Raw genomic sequence first — 16895 nt, forward strand, 5'->3', positions numbered from 1 at the left:
TCTTCAGATGGTTTGAGCAAAGAACACATCAAAGATGTAGACATGTCTCTCATCAACTAAATACCAGCAGCCAGGTTATCTGAAGTCATATTCTGCCTGCCTGCCACTGGGAAGAAAGTGCCTTCAGGGGTTCTCATTGTGTACCCCGAAAGTACACAGCAGAACAGCTCCTGAGTAAACAGAGGCAAAATCAGCATCCCCCATCCTCCTCATTGAAACACTCTGTATTCACAATAAAACCCCCACTTTGATCTCTTGCCAAGAATAACACAGACAGTCTATTAAAACATCTTTAATAACATGATATAATTAAAAATATCTAATGTGCAACTCAAAGAAATGAATATGAAGCTTGTTTAAATCTGTTTCCACACCCCTCCAAACTTGACCGACAGGTTCCAAACCTTCATTAATTGGCCTGAAAATTTATGAATAACCCAATATTATGGGGGAGGGGGATGTCCTATATAGGAGTTGGGAGCACAAGGGATTAATAATCAGATTTGAAAGGATTTGGGTGCCATGGTAGCTTTAAAAATCCTGCAAGGCACATCACTGCATCTGTGAGCATTTAAATTTCTGTTTAAAGTGGTCTGAAATGACTAGGAGACACTTGTCCCTTAGGCTTTTAACAGCCTGTGTGTTTAAGTCTCTAAAGCAATCCAAGAAGTGAACTCTAAATGCCTTAGTCAAAGGAGAGTGTTAGTCTGAATCCGTGCCTTTTCTTCACCATAACATGGGGAATTTGTACAGCACCTCATCTTTTAGACAAGCAGAACAGACCAGACCAGAGGAGCTGGAATGACTACCAAGTCCCAGACGGATCCTGAGTATTGGATTATAAAGTAACTCTGGTCACAGTCTAATATGAAAGTCATTGGACTGACAATTAGGAAAGCTTCTGTTCCTGGGTCTGCTCTTCTCTAAAGGACAATATTAGATATGATACTTCATTTTCAGACTCAGCGAGACAAGCAGTTCAGTGCAAATGAATGAACTGGTGGACTTCAGCACAGCACACACCCGATTTTAGTAGATGTGAAATGAAATGTGTTAATTTAAGTCCTGGTTAAAGAGTTTAAATTGGCAATTTTAACCCTGCATTGCCATGACTCAGCTGAGAGACAGGAACTCAGCTGCTTGTCTGTGCCTTTTGTTTCTCCTTTGAAGCTCTGCACATTTTGTAGAGACCAAGACCAAAACCCATTGCTTTTGAAGGATTCTTGGTCAGCAGGAGCATTCACTGGAAGGGATGCATGGATACTGTCACTGAGGTGGAAGAACAGACACATCAGTAGTAGCAGGCAGAAAATACCTGCTTGTTCCCTAGAACATGGAAGCAAGTTGGCTGCTATATTCTGATTATATTTTAATGCTGTTGCAGTCTTCACTAGTGGCGATACAGCAGGTATCGTCTCTCTTGTGGACACAGAAGAGGACAGAGCTCCTCTTCAGATGCCACCTCTCCTGATTAGACAGGATTATTCGATATTAACTTTACAATAGCTCAGGGCCTGCCTGCTCAGAGGCATCATTTCATTGGGTTGACACGAGTAATCTCAGCTGCAGCCCAAGCAAGATCTGTGCAGGCTGCTCTCATTTGGAGAATGAATAGCTTGCCATCCACCGGGAATCACAGGCTTCCTGCAGAGCAGGATCCGTTGTCTCAAAGTACAGTAGTGCAAGTGCTAGCAAGTTGAACTAAGGCACTGAGGCTCTGGGAGTCCTGCAGGAAAATCACTTGTATCCTCCACTGACTTACACCTATTTCTGTATGTACCATGTTAACTGCCCTCTGGCAAGAGTATTGAGTCCCAGAATAACTGTCAGTTGTCATCAAAAACACTGCTGTTCCTGTTACTGAAGCTGTTTTCCTTGACCATTACTCGGTATGAGATGCGCATGAAAGAGCCAGTGAGCAGCACAACAAAGAGGATAAGGAGCAAAGACCAGACCCGTGGTTCAATCCCCTTGAGGAAGCCCGGGCTGTCCTGGGGGATGGTGTTCGTCAGACTCAGCAGGTACCCAAGAGTCCAGCCAGATGATGTATCACCCATCTATTGAAATAAAAAGGAGGAGAGGTCAGAAGAGAAGGAGACAATCGGGACCACAGCTGTGTTCCTGTGCACAGGCCCAAGACCTCATATACTTTATTTGAGACTGATCCAAGGATTAGGCTTGAAATGAGGAGCTCTCCCACTCCCAGTGCACTAATAAGCCTTAATTGCCCTGCCGAGCCTCATCTGGGGCTTCCACGCACCCCCTCTGCCCATGGGTCTGGGAGCTCCATTTAGGCTCTGGCCTGGGCAGCCACCTCTTTCTGGAGCTATGCTGTAGGTGTGTGCTGTTCCTTCTCCTGCTTACTGACTGGTTTTCCCAGGTGGACCTCAAGTCTACATTGTACTTCTGTCTCTGGTCCTGCTGTCTGACTGAACCTCAGAGCTATGTTGTAGGTAGCTTGTCTCTGGCTTTCCAGGCTGGGCTCCCTGGATGGACCTACCTCTTTACCTTGCCTTAGTCTGATGATCACCACATGGCTGACTGAGCTGCTACTACTGATGTGGCCCTGCTCAGTGGGACCATGCCTTTGCTGGTGAGTTGAGAAGACGTCTGGGAATAGGCTTTCCTTATTTTGTGAAGGGAAGGGCTTGAATCAAATCCTCCTTTCCTCAGGGGCTCCAGATCCTGAAGCAATTTCAGACTTTATAAGCCAGTTACAAACCCTCACTAGTATAAAGGTGATTGCAAAGAGGTAGGGCAGCATCTTTTGGCTCAGGAAATATTATCAGCAGTTTTTCCTTAGCATTAAGTGGTGACCAAGCCATACTTCCTTCCCTATTGGGCATAGACTCTTAAAGATGGTATTGCTCCAGATGAGGTTTTGGCCCATGTGTTTTTCAGTGGGACAAGTGTAATATCTAGCTCTCTGACACTGGTTTTCTTGCTTATCACAATGGTGAATTTATTTTGCAAAAGTGTCTTGCTGGAGAAACGTAGCTGATTAGGGCTTGTAGGAGTGGGGACAGGCTGGCTTTACTGAAACCAACCCTCCCTTGTAATTGGAAATACCACACTGTAGGTAACTGACCTTCTTCTGGAATGCGGTCCAAACAGACCTATCAAAGTCAAATGTGTATCCCTTTGTACTGAGATGAAAGATGAAGGCAGACACAATGCAGTAATCAGCAAGTGTATCCAGGCTTGTTTGGGAGTTCTTGACCAGCAGGTGTCATTTCCAAAAGAAGATGGGGGAAAAAAATAAAAATAGTAAATATTCAGTCGCTGAATTTCAGGCCTGCTATAACCTCTCCTTTGCTGCTCTGGGACCAACTATGGGACTGGAGAAGGGATTTATGTCCTGTGCAGGCTGAAACCATGTTTCCTGCACCCACTGGGCTGTAGTGTAGGAACCAGTGTCATCTCTTAGTGGCTTTGTTCCCATCTTATTAAAGACCAGGCAGTTCCAAGAGCACCAGGACTGGCAGCCAGGTCTCCTACAGTTGCCTTGCAGGTGAACTGCTTGGTATGATTCTCTGCTCTCTAATTAGGTTGCGCTAATGCTGCAGCCTTTCTCTCAATAGGAGCACTAACAAGATCTTTCTCTTCTATCCAGAAGAGAAAACCTTAGGGAACTACTTATGGGCTTTGCTACCCCATTAGCAAGTCCTGTAGAAATTTGTCCAATTTGAATGTTACTGTGGATGCTCGGTCAGTGTGGGTGCAGATGACGGTGACCTCATAAGCCACCAACTAAGGGAAAGAATGTACGAATTCCCGCTGGCTTGGTCTCCATGGGCCCTGGTGAAAAGGGAAAGTCCCTGGAGTCTGAGCGGATGTATTCCTTGCACTTAAGGAGAGGAGGATAACAGGAAGACCAAGGTGATGGACAGGAGTGAGTAGACAGCCTTCCTGTTTACTCCTTAATGCACAGTAAAAGGTACTTGTGGTTTTTCATTTAATTAAGCCCAGGTGTTACCAGCAGCAGCTGGGATTTCAGAGGAAGGAAAATAAGTGGAGCTTGTTTCCTCAAAGTAAAAAAAAAAACAACAAACAAACCAAATGAAACAAAAAAACCTCCACACAAAACCAAAAAACACACAAAAACCACCTAGGCAAATCTCAGTTTTTCCCTGAGGGAGACAGTAACTTATGGCTCTGTCAGTCTGACCCACATGGGCTTTTTACAGCAGACTGTTCCTTATTTTCCACTCTCTGTTCACACTAAGTTATTCCACAGTTACCTCTTTGACAGACATCCCACAAGGCCTGTTGACTGCCTGACCCAAGTCAGGAGAGGATACAGTTTCTCTCATGGAGTCCATGGCCTCAGAAATCACCTACAACAGCAGTAGAAATAATCATCAGGTTGGACTGCGCTCTGCATCCTTGCATACAGTGCCCATAGGAAAGTAAGTGGCAGTATCTGTGGGGTGCATTGCCAGGGTGCCCCTTCTGTGTGCTTGTTTTGGTGGTTACAGGGCCTCCAATGGGTGCAAGGAAGACAAGCAGATCTGCTACTGTCTGGAGATGGAAACAGGACTGTTTCTAGTTTGCATACAGCAGCCTTTCTGGCCCTGCCTGGATAAGTAGGCAGGGCCTTGTGCTCCTTGGCACCATGTCTGTGGGAGGCTCTCAGGAGCAGGAATCTGGGGAGATTTCTGTAATTCCTCCCTCTGAAATGCACTCAGTTTGTCCTAGGATCTTGAGCTGGTCCTGGCTTAACAACCCAATGACTTTGGACACTTGATTCAGGGTCTCAGATGTAAGCATGCTTGTGGTGGAGCATGCCCAGATGTTTGCTGAGGGAGTGGCAGAGGATCTTCAGCTTCACTACATACTTGGTGTGGGAAGACCTGCTCAGCACACAACTCCTGTCTGCCCTATCCTTGCTGGCTCACGTGAGCTCCTTTATGGCTTTTTGGAACCCCAAAGTCTGTCTCACAAGCTGACATTGCTGAGACATGGATGAAGAAATCCCTACCGCAGTCATTGGTAGGAAGCTGTGGTCCATGTTTGAATAGCTTTTGCCAATGAGGGGGAGAGGGCAGGAGTGCATGTGTACGTTATTAGCACTGTGTATGCAGCATTAGCCAGAGCACTGGCCCTCTTGGCTAGCAGAGGGCACAGCATGGCTGTTCCCACTGTATTTATTAAGGACTGAACTGGTCCCGTTTCATGGGTTCTCCATACCAGTTGCCTACCCCAGTATAAATAAGAACCCACCAGAAACCTGGTCCGGACGGGCTTGAAAACACTGCTGAGGGAATGCTTGAAGAAGCTGCAGGAAGTGGAAGAGTTGAGCAGGCTTTGCACAAGTCTCATGCAGGCGGTGGGATTGCTAGAGCCAGTGATGTTGAAGACCTCCTTGGGACCAGGTATGTCTGATGTATCATTACTGGCAGCACAAGGCCCAGCATGCACCAATTGCCACTCCACTTCCCGGGAGTAGGTGAGGGGCCAGCAGGGATTAGACACAGTTTTAGCACTTCTCTGATCCTAGAGAAAGAATAAAACAAGGACAGAGGCAGCAAGAGAGGAGGTTGGCGTCCCAGGGCTTCACACAGGAAGACAAAATATAACACAGTGAAGAACAGTTTCCTCTGGCACCACAATGTTGTAATCGAGCAGGCAGGCTTCAAAAGGTTTGCCAAAACTTACCTCAGCTAGTCAACTGCAAGGCCCAGACAGATGCAGCAGGTTCCCAGCTCCTGCAGAATTCAGGGCAAGCTGCAATGACTGGACATGCTGTTGGAGGCTGAGGAGTCTCAGCCCTACCTCTGCTCTCCCTCAGGCCAGAAATAAAATTTCAATGAATTCTGTACTCTTTCTAGTTGCAAGAAAGAGGCTGTTCTAGTTTGCATTCTAAATGGATCAACCCCTCAAGAAAATCAGTGTTTCTCATCTCTAGGAGTTCCCCAATATAACTGGGGGAAGTGTGTCTCCATGTGGGACATTTGGGTCTCAAATATATGGGGAGGTCTGGTTTATAGGGAAGCAAGTGGATGGGCAGTGAGTAGTTTATTTCTGAGAAATTCAGTTTTAGTGGAGACTGATTCCTGACTTTGCATCAGACCCTGCCACATCCCCCCTCAAGTGAAATAAAGTTTGGAAGAACCAAAACACCTGTATGTTTTTAAGAGGAAATATTGCTCTTTTAAAGACTGCTTCAGGGTTAAAGTCAGCAAAGGGCAGAAGTATATCAAATTGAAAGGTCCCAGTTGGTTCCCGGGAGCTGTTGTTTAGGCTGTCCTAGGATGGAGGAGTAGTTCAGAGGAGCCAAGGGAAGTCTTTGCCTTGCTCCATCCTGAAGGTGATCTTAGCACCTCTGGAGAGCAACTCCATGTGTATTAAGTAAGGAGCCAAACAGAGCCTGCAAGTAGGAAACTCTAGAATGGGGTGCCTGTGTGTCTGCTTGGAGGGCATTGATTTGGGCATAGAGAGTATGTTTGACAAAAGCACTGGACTTTTTTAGATATATGTAAATGCCTTCTATTAAAGATAGTTATTGACTTTTTGCCCATTAGCAGCTATGCCTTATACATCTGTCATTCAGTGCAGAGGGTTGATATTGTATCCAGGAACCTTGCAAATGCCCTTCTGGAAGATACTCACTTGAATGAGCATAGAGAGCAGCCTGCTGCGGAGCTGGTCTGTGCCGAGGCAGGGGCAGTGATGAGTGTACACGTTGTGCATCTGTCCATACAGCTGCAGCCTCACTCCCTCTTTTGGTGCCTGGTTCCCTTCTTCCATCTTGGAAGTGAGCTGTGCTGAAGTTCCTCCCACGGACAGGACTCCTGCCATCTCCTTCCCAGAGAGGACCAACTGTCCTCGCCAGTCGTACTGACCCAAAAAGAACCAGAGAGGTCAGTTCTTAAGACTTCTACATCTGGCTCGTGGTCAGATGTGAGCATTATTGCACAGAGAGAGAAAGCAGCTTTCTGCTACAGTACAGCCCAACTTTTCTTTTTGCCCACAGGACTTAAGGATGCTGAACTGGTGGCTTTGTAGGGAACAGAGAAGCCATTGTATAAGCACTGTCATCTGCGCAGAGAGCTCCCCACAGCCAGCAAGAGCAAACAGGGCTCACCACTCTGGATGGCTGTTCAAGGCACTGGTCTCAGCAGATAGGAGCAGGGGAGAGAGGATGGGGGGGGGGGGGGGGGGGGGGAAGGAGGTTTCCAGGTGGACAGATATGGGCTTCAAGTGCTGCCTTGATGCTAAAGTGACCCTTCTGTCAGAAGAACCCTGTGGTTTCATCTCCTGTAGTCTTGCAGAACTGATTTTGGCAATGCTGAAGTTAGCAGTACAGGCAGGAAAGTTTACATAGAATCATAGAATCGTTTAGGTTGGAAAAGACCTTTAAGAACATCCAGTCCAACCATTAACCTACACTACCAAGTCCACACTAAACCAATCAAGGGTAGACTAGACTAAACCATGTCCCGAAGTGCCACATCTACCTGTTTCTTGAACACTTCCAGGGATGGTGACTCCACCACCTCTCTGGGCAGCCTGTTCCAGTGCTTGACCACCCTTTCCGTAAAGAAATTTTTCCTAATTTCCAACCTAAACCTCCCCTGGCACAGCTTGAGTCCATTTCCTCTCATCCTATCACTAACTACATGGGAGAAGAGACCAACACCCACCTCACTACAGCCTCCTTTCAGGGAGTTGTAGAGAGCAATAAGGTCTCCCCTCAGCCTCCTCTTCTCCAGGCTAAACAACCCCAGTTTCCTCAGCCTCTCCTCATAAGACCTGTGCTACGGACCCTTCACCAGCTTCGTTGCCCTTCTCTGGACACGCTCCACCACCTCAATGTCCTTGTTCTAGTGAGGGGCCCAAAACTGGACACAGTATTCCAGGTGGGGCCTCACCAGCGCCGAGTACAGGGGCACAATCGCCTCCCTGCTCCTGCTGGCCACACCATTCCTGATACAAGCCAGGATGCTGTTGGCCGCCTTGGCCACCTGGGCACACTGCTGGCTCATGTTCAGCCAACATGGGTGTAAGCACTGTCCCTGGCCAGGGGAGGCTGTGTTGCTGCCAGCAGGGCTAGCAAATCCCTAACCAGTGCATGCTTGCTGCTGGCTATCAGAACTGCCTTTCACTTCCCTGATGTGGAATAACTCAGTCTAACCCAACTTTCTCTTGCCCTTTGAGTTCTTTTTGGGACCCTTTAGCTTGAGAACCCATGGACAGAGCAAGGAAACTTAAATGTATTCTTTTTGTTTAGCAAGTGCCTTCTGAATACAGACCTGGCCCCTATGCTGGGGACATCCAGCTATACTCTTGCTAGTGTCTCAATGAGCAGATATTTGATGGGCTTTTGCTCTGGCAGCAGAAGACTCTGCTTCTCTGTCCACCATCCACAGGATGTCCCATGGGACAGTTGGACTCCAGTGGCAATCCCACAGCACCCCACGGACATAGCAGCAATGCCTGTTTGACAGTGGTGCTGAGCTACAGCTGCAGGGACTCAGGGCAGTGAAGTTTTTGTTGACACCCCAGGGCCAGGCTATGTAAGGTTATCTGTGTGAGAATCTTGGATGTGCTGTCCAGAAAGCCTCGCATCTGTTAGTCCAACTGCATGAACGTGTCCATGAAAGGCTACATTAGAGGTTGGGTCCTTCAGCCTAGTTTTAACCATCTCACATTATGTCCCCCAGCCAGCTGGTGTTGGATATAACCTGCCTTCTCTAAAAGACAGTGGAAGTTGTGCTTAAGCACTGTTTAAAGTACAGGGCTTTATCAATCCCTCCACACGTCTCTGTGGCTGTTTGTTAATGGGAGTTGCTCAGCCCAGTTCTGTACTCCCCACGCAGGATTGTCCTTTACCTTGAAGAAGTTCTCCAGGACATAATTAACAGCAACCCAATTGAATGCTTCCTTGTCTTGACTGGACAGGATTTGTGCCCTCTGAAAGTTAAAGGGGGATGACTTCAGGGCCACAGTCAGGGCTGCAAGGAGACCGTCAGAGAAGGTGGAACTGGTGAGGCTAAACAGAAAAGAAAAAGAAGGCACATTTGTTGTTACAGGACCCTGCCAGGAGTAGCCTGCAGTTGGGGCACAGCTGCAGGGTTTCTGCTGCGCTCCCCACTTTGGATAGTAACACAGGGACACAATGACAATCCCACTCCTGCTGCTACTTCCCTCTCCCCTCACATGGCACTGGGGGAAAGAACAGCAGAGGGATGATTTGAGCAGTTGTGCCACCATTCAAGAATTTAGGAGTTCAGCACCCTCTGCCACTGAGGGATCCTGTGGCCTTGCCCCACTGACCCAGCCCCCTCCAGATCTTACTTTTCCAAAGTGTCTAAAAGGAGTTAAAGGTCCCAGTAATGAGGTGACTGAGAATAGGGTCCACAAAAATGTGTATGATAAGGTGGATCTTCCCACCACTGCTCCCAACCTGCTGACAAGAAGCACCCCTGCAAGCCCACATGGGTTTTCACATAAACTGAAAACATTTCAGCTTCCAGACTGACAGATGTTTTTTCCAAGCACTAATTGTGAAGCCCTAATTGTGAAGGAGACTTTACACAGACTGGTAGCAGTAGCAAGACTGTCATCCTCATGGCTGTTTGGGGGGACAGTATGGAGACACAGCCGTGCCGTACTCCCCTTGAGTGTGTGGGGACCTGGAGAAGGTTTACCTGACTAGCAGATTAGGGTTGAAACACACTGCAGAGCAGACAAGGTGAGATGCATTTACAGAATGATCCGCATGACGTGTTCTGATGTCTGGGTGTGGGTTTGCAACATGCACTCACTTCAGCTGCCTCATGCTGGCGGTTGCTCCCAAGTAGAGGGGGGTTTGGCTGTGCTGCTCTGCCGGGATCTCATTCTGGGCCCAGTTCAAACAATGCTCCAAGCTCTTCCCTACTTTCTCAGGAGAATCTGAGTAGTTGGAGACTCCCAGACCTGAGGATCAGGGGAAAGAATGAAATTTTCTAAGGAAAGATGTGGGAGAAGTGTGAGAGCTGCTACCCAAGAGGTTGCTGTCCTAGGGCATGGTTAAAGACAGGACCTGCCACAGGTAGAACAAAGGAGTTCCTCCAGGTAGCCACCCTGCTAAAATATGGTACGGGGAGCAAAACAGCACATGCACGTAAATCCCAAATTGCAAAAAGAGAACCCTAGCTCTGCTGCTGAGACATCCCATAAATGACCACATACCAGACACAAGACTGGTGCAACAGCTGAGGCTGTCTCAGCCCATAGAGGAAGAAATGTGGCTTTAGCCACTATAAAAGATAAGCAAAAGGACACACTGCCATGCAGATAGAACTGAAGTTGATGTGTCAGCTCTCTCCTCCAGCCACTTCCTCTTGTGTTGGCGGAGGTGGCTTCTGAGCCCTGCGCCTCCAAGCAAGACACCTCTGCTCTAGAGGAAGCTGGTGCTGCGTGGAGGGAAGCTGTGTGCAAGCTTTGACTCATCCTTCCAGCAAGATTCAATGGGGTCTTAAATGCTGGTTTTGAGCTACTACCCAGAAAGAGCCTCACTTCTCCATCCTCTGGCCCACTCATCTTCCTGGTTGCATGACTCCCCCACCACGTGCTTTGCTCTCCTGGGCCCTTCACAGGGCTGAGCTGCAGGTTGCCTACGGCCACTCAAAGACTGTGACCACACTGCCATGCAGAGGACTACTACTCACATCTGGGTGAGAGATCTGCCTGGATCTCTTGCTGCTGCTGCTGACAAACTGCTGCACTGAGCTACAGTCGCTGCTTTTAACCCAGCCAGTGAACATGGCAGCAGTCAAGGGATGCATACAAGGTTTCAGGGAGCCCTTATTGCATCTTCTGTATGTAGTTTGTATTGCTTACAGTCTGCAAGGGCACAAGCCCCCTTCCCTGCTTGTTGTGCAGCTGCCCTCCCACACAATGCTGCTACTGAGAGTTCAGTGTTTTCCAGCATCCTGCTATAATTGGGCTTCAACATCAAAGCAAGACTGAGAAGTAGGCAAGGAAAACCCCAAGCATTAATGCATGAAACCCTTTCAGCTGGCTTTGACAGGGCCAAACTGATTCAAATGAGTGGGAAAGACCTCAACATTCTTCAAAACATGACACCTAAAACCAAACTGAACATATGCTTGTGCTGTCAAACCTCGCATAGGGGTTTGGAGTCTTCGCATCTCTGTTGTCCTGGAGCTACACCACTTACTGCCCAGAGTACAGTCAGGAGAAGGCAGAAGATACCAGGAGTCACCCTGCAGCCAGATTTGTCTGTTGTTGTTCACTGTCTCGTCTGGGTGAGAAGCTCAGCAACCTTGTCTCTGCCACTGATCCACGTGGACATCAGGACCAGCCCCAGCCCCTCTGTGTGCTTCCCTGCCTGCAGCAGGCTAAAAAAATTGTCACCTGCTGCTGCTGAGTGCTCTGATGTACAGCTATGTTTGGCTAAATCTGCCCATGTCGAGAAGAACCCTGCTGAAAATAAGCAGCCTGTGCTTCACTGTCACCACTATTTCAGTGTACAGCTAGATGATACAGCAGCCAAGGAAATTGCAGCAATGGTCCATGCACAGATCTCTAGGTTTCCATCCATCCCATGCCAGTCCCACAGACCACCGAGCATGAATCGGGCACCTTACCTTGTACGGGACAGGAACTGCATTCCCTGATCACCCCAGTCTTTTGTGCCTGGATGGTGGTCCACTGGTAGATGAACAGGATGGTGCGGGATGGGTCAGCATCCAGAACAATGGCATACTAGAAAACCCCAGAAACGTTCTAGATAAACACCACTGAATGCATGCTGCTCTGTTATTGTAGGGTTACTCAGCATTATGTAGGTATTCTGGGTACCCCATAGGCCTGCAGTATTTGAGTTAGCTTTTTACATTCAAAGAAAGGGTAAAGCCAGAAGATGATGTGGATTTGCAGCGAACCATCTGCATTTCTGAATATACATGAGGAGCAGCAGGAGTAGAGAAACACCCAGAAATACATCAGACCCACAGTGGCATGCTCTGTAGTTGTTCCTGAAATCAGGCAGAAGGCTTCCACTGAGAGCTGAAGCATCTGGACCTCAGGAGAAACAGGTCCTCAAGTAGTAGGAGATGGCACTATACAGGCTCTTGGCTGATTCTGGGACTCAAACTGCTGCTGGATTGGTTTGCTAAAGAGACAAGGGTTTTGTGCAGGAATTGGAGGGCTGTGGCTTATTCCTGCTTCTGAGGAACCCGCAACTCCCACATCTGTTTGATGCCCTGCTGCAGATGGTGTGACACAGGCTGGGTTTGCCCTGATGCGTGCCAGACCTGTGAGAGCTGCAGCGCGCTGGGACCAACCAGCACATACACTGTCCAGCACAGCAGTCCTGAGGAGACTGAGATAATGTCTTGGCAGAAACAGCAGCAGTGAACATGAGATTTCTCAACATCTTGTTCACTGACAGTTCTCCTATTGCCTAGCAGGGAGGCCGAGGGCTTTCTTAGTCTCTTTGCAGCCCAGCATCTGGTCTATTTGCTGCTGACCAAGCCTTGCTGAGCTGCACCTCATATGTGAGGTTAGGAAATGAGAGGCCACTGCTCTGTGGCTGTTTTGGATGTCTCCACACTCAAAATAGCCCCAGTGCTAGTCTAGGGTCTCCTCCTCTCCCCACTGTTACATGACCCCAAACTGGGACATCTCCTACACAGATGAAAGAAACTCGTGAGATCTGGGAGGTATGTGATAGTGCATGGTCTAAGCTGTATCTTGCACAGAAATAGTTGTAGCTGTGACTGAGTGGGAGGAAAAACCTCCTGAGAGGTTGATGTTAACACTGTCAGAAGGGTTTTAGCACAAGACAGAGCCTGGCTGCAGCCTCTGAGCGCAGCTGGCTGCCTGCTGCATTCCTGGGAGCTCCCAGCTGCATCAGACACAGTGCCTGGGCCAGGAGCTGGTGGGACTGGAGCTGAGGCAGAAACACGGAAGGAGGATGGAGCTCCCTGTCCCAGCCTGCTGGCATCCTCCCACACAAGTGACAGCTCATGTTTCTTGCAGGGGCATGTTGGCTGCCATGGAAGAGGAAGAAACAAATGGTATTGGTGGAGGAACCCGGATTTTTTCCTCCTTCACAAAATAAGAGGCTGCTGCTGGGAGCACAAGAGAGAAAGGATCACCATGTTTCTGCCCCAGCTCAACACCAGGGAAGGGCAGAGTGCTTGCTAGGCAGAGCATGGAGCAATAAGGGTTTTTTTAATCCCATTTGGTTTCTGAGAGGAGCATAGAGGAGGGGTAGTATCTCTAAACGTGCAGGTTAACCTAATTCTGTTTGAGTAAACCATAGCGTGCCACTGATCTCACCACAGCAGCAGTGCATCAAGAGGCAGGGCGGATGGGCATTAACCCCCCAGTCACTGGGCAGATCTGACCCTACTGTGTAGAGCAGGTTGGCTCTTCGGTTAAAATCGAGAGAGGACAGAAGAGGAAGAGGCATGGAAGATAATTTTTTTTTTTTTTTAAACACAGAGGCAGCAGTTCAGAGCCAAGTTCCTACTGACTTTCAAGAGGGACCTAGGTATTTCCCTCCACTGACACCGCTGGTCCCTTGCTGCTCTGGGGTAGCTCCTGACAGGGGCTGCCTCTCCTTGGCCTGTGGTGAGCATCTCTGCTGGATGATATCCAGCCTGCATTTCCCTGACCAGCCAAAGGGTTTGGCTTGGTTTTGGTTTGAAAAGCTACAGCATGTTGAAGGATGCAAACCCATCCTTGCAGTCTTGTTCTAGTCTCCTCCTCAATTTTTTGTTTTTTCTGTTAAGGGCTTGTAACTAAGTCAGTAGTGCAATGAATGTAAAAAGCAACAAAACACACCAGGTTTTAGTTTAAATGCGTGGCTTGCACAAGGAAACAGGCAGGTTCTCCTTAAGAAGCAGCCCCACAGACAAGGAGAAGGTCCTCTGCTTACTCCCCCACTTGACCCCTGGCTTGGCTGCCCCTCAGGCAGGTGGACACCCTTACCTTGGTCCTAAGAGGGGTGATGGGTACATCTTTAGTGGAGATGCAAAGGAGCACGATGCCTGTCAGTCCCGCTGCGATCACCAGCCAGGGGGGAAGGAGTTCACGCCAAGACATGAAGCGCTTTCTCCTGTCGCAAAGTCAAAAGAGGAAGCAGCGGAGCAGCAAACTGACAGCAGCTGCTTTTTACAACCTTTAAAAAGAGGAGAAGGGTGGGGCTGGGGCCAGGCTCTGACTTTAGCCCAGCCCCAAGCCACAGGGATCACAAGGAGCACGTGGGCTAAACTGCAGTGCATCAGGCAGTTCCCCCTTCCATCGCTCTACGCAATAAATAAAACGACAGCTTCATGCCCGTTCCAGTGCTAGATTTTCAAAGGCATTGGTGCAACCCTGAAACTGCCCCAGGCATTGGGGTTGAGGTAAACAGAAATGTGAGGTTAACTGAGCTGTGTAATAAGCAGAAAGCAGGCAAAACTCATCTGTTTGGTATTCGGTGCCTGGCAGTGCTAGGTGCCAAAATTAGAAATGGGGAAACTCCTTATTGCTGGGTTTACTTTATATCTGAGGGCTCCAGGGTGGACCTGGGGTGCTTCCCCGCAAGCACGCGTCCATCGGGTTGGGGCAGAGCATGGGCACTCTGCCCAGTTCCTTCAGACTGCCCCTGCCTCCTCATTCACTCTCAGGCAGCAGCTGGGACAGGAAAACATCTGCGTGTTTGGGTTTCCACCCGCAGGAGACTCTGGCTGGTTTGGTCTTTGCTGTGGGGGGAGGTGGCGAGGGCTCCTTGGGTCTTTTGCCCCCAGAAGGCCAGAGTCAGTGTAGGTGACTGTACGCCCCTTCCCAACAGTGTCCCCATGAAAGATAATCAACCCCCAGACTTTACAAAACACGCGCCCACTTTCTCCTTTCCGGTGCCACAAAGATACATCCCCGAAACCAGAATTTCTGAAGAAAAATCTGTTAGTCAGACCCAGGAGAGGTGCTTCTTTCAGGCTGTCCCCATATGTTTCATGGTGATTTGGTCTAGGAATAAAAGTGCAACTCCTTTAAAGAAACGTTTTGGTTTGTGTGAGCTGGACCATTTATTGGCAAGCCAGGCCTCTGTCTGCAGAACTAAAGGAATGACACTTTCTTGGTCTTGCAGGGGTATTTGGAGATGCATCTCTCCATCTTAGAGTTGTTTTAAGCAAAGTGCCAGAATTCCCTCATCTTCCTGCAGACTTTAGACTTTGGTTCAGATTTTGCTGGTCAGCAACTAGAATGCATCTGCAGATGTCCTGTACTGACAGGACAAGGGGCAATGGTTTTGAACTGAAAGAGGGTTAGATTGCACATATGGAAGAAATGTTTTATGATGAGGGTGGTGAGACACTGAAACAGGTTGCCCAGAGAAGCTGTGGATGCCCCATCATTGGAAGTGTTCAAGGTTACGTTGGACAGAGCTTGGAGCAACCATGGCAGGGGGTTAGACTAGGTGATCTTCAAAGGTCCTTTCCAACCCAAACCATTCTGTGATTCTTTGTTTTGCTTACACTTGGGCTGACAATGCTCTGCTTTGCAACAGGCACACGGATTAAATTGCCAGAGTGCTGACAGTCCTCCTCCCTCTGCTCTCACATCTGCCCGGGAGGACAAGCAGGCTTTCACACACTTCACTGGTGAGGATTCGTGCAGCAGTCCAGGTTGCTGCAGTGCTGCAAACGAAACAGGTGCCCAAGGCGTCCTCCTGGCTCAAAGAAATGCTGCACATGGGATGCGTGGAGTGGCCGCTTGCACTGTGGTGGTTGGCTGATTGCTCATGCCCGTGGGCTGGTTGCAGCAGTTTATACCAATATTGTGATATATCATCAGCACCTAAGGATATCCAGTGGCTACCAAGGAGCTGCCAGATCCTGCCATGGTCAGGCCAGTCCTGCTTCGCTCCCGCAGAAACCACCCGCTGGCAGAGCAGTGTGCACCTCAAACTGCGCAGGGGTTGCTTTTGCAGATGGGACATGGGGAAACGAGGGACCTAAGGACATTGCAGCAGCTCATGGCTAGGAATAGTGGAGCACATCCATTCTCTCATCTGGATGTCAGGGTTCACGGAGGTCTGTTGACAGACCCAAGTGGTTTGGGGGTCTCTAAATCACATAGGTTTTGACTTGAATACTAAGTGAGCAGACACCAAATGGGTTTCTGCGATGAGAGGATGAGAGGATGAGAGGAAATGGCCTCAAGTTGCATCAGGGGAGGTTTAGACTGGATATTAGGAAAAATTTCTTTACTGAAAGAGTGATCAAGCATTGGAACAGGCTGCCCCGAGAGGTGGTGGAGTCACCATACCTGCAGGTGTTCAAAAAACGGGTAGACGTGGCACTTGGGGACATGGTTTAGTAAGCATGGTGGTGTTGGGTTGACAGTTGGACTGATGATCTTAAAGGTCCTTTCCAACCTTAATGATTCCTAGTTTTACTCATTAAAAAATAATCCAGCCACCAAGCCAGGAAACATGAAAATAATTATTTTTAATATTAATATTATAAATGGTGGACTGGGTAGTGTTAGGTTAATGGTTGGACTGGATGATCTTAAAGGTCTTTTCCAACCTAAACAATTCTATGGTTCTATGATTCTATGATGGGTTGGACTGATGCAGCTTTATACAGTCCTGCTGCCTGGCTGCAGATATCACAAAGGACAAAGTTGGATTTTTTTCCCCACTCTGTAGCAGCTATCCTGAAAGTACGGGCCTGCAAAGGTCAAACCACGACGGGGAAAGGCCACTTCTCCTTTGTGAGGCTGTTTTGGGATGTGTCTCCTGTTTTCATCGCTGTCTGCCAGGGATCAGCCAAGAACTCGCGGCCGCCCCGCCGGCACGGACGCCTCACGCAGCCCCGACATTTGCTGCCACGCTCCCGTGTCGGTGTTGACTGGAGCAGCGTGCCTTGGGGCCCCGGGGCCTGGCC

At 48.8% G+C, this 16895-nt stretch overlaps 1 protein-coding gene across 1 annotated transcript; it reads right to left on the reverse strand.

The window, feature by feature from the left end:
• Positions 1-1826: 1826 nt before the first annotated feature.
• Positions 1827-14064, reverse strand: LOC104027790 (ectonucleoside triphosphate diphosphohydrolase 2-like). Its single transcript, XM_075716232.1, has 9 exons — positions 13951-14064; positions 11598-11715; positions 9771-9921; positions 8836-8995; positions 6613-6840; positions 5224-5496; positions 4243-4337; positions 3089-3224; positions 1827-2057 (listed from the first exon to the last, which is right to left on the reverse strand). Exons 1-9 carry the CDS (start codon positions 14062-14064, stop codon positions 1827-1829), a joined length of 1506 nt encoding a protein of 501 aa, XP_075572347.1.
• Between the last annotated feature and the right edge of the window lie 2831 nt (positions 14065-16895).

Source organism: Pelecanus crispus, chromosome 9 (genome assembly GCF_030463565.1).
Source record: "Pelecanus crispus isolate bPelCri1 chromosome 9, bPelCri1.pri, whole genome shotgun sequence".
Taxonomy (NCBI): domain Eukaryota; kingdom Metazoa; phylum Chordata; class Aves; order Pelecaniformes; family Pelecanidae; genus Pelecanus; species Pelecanus crispus.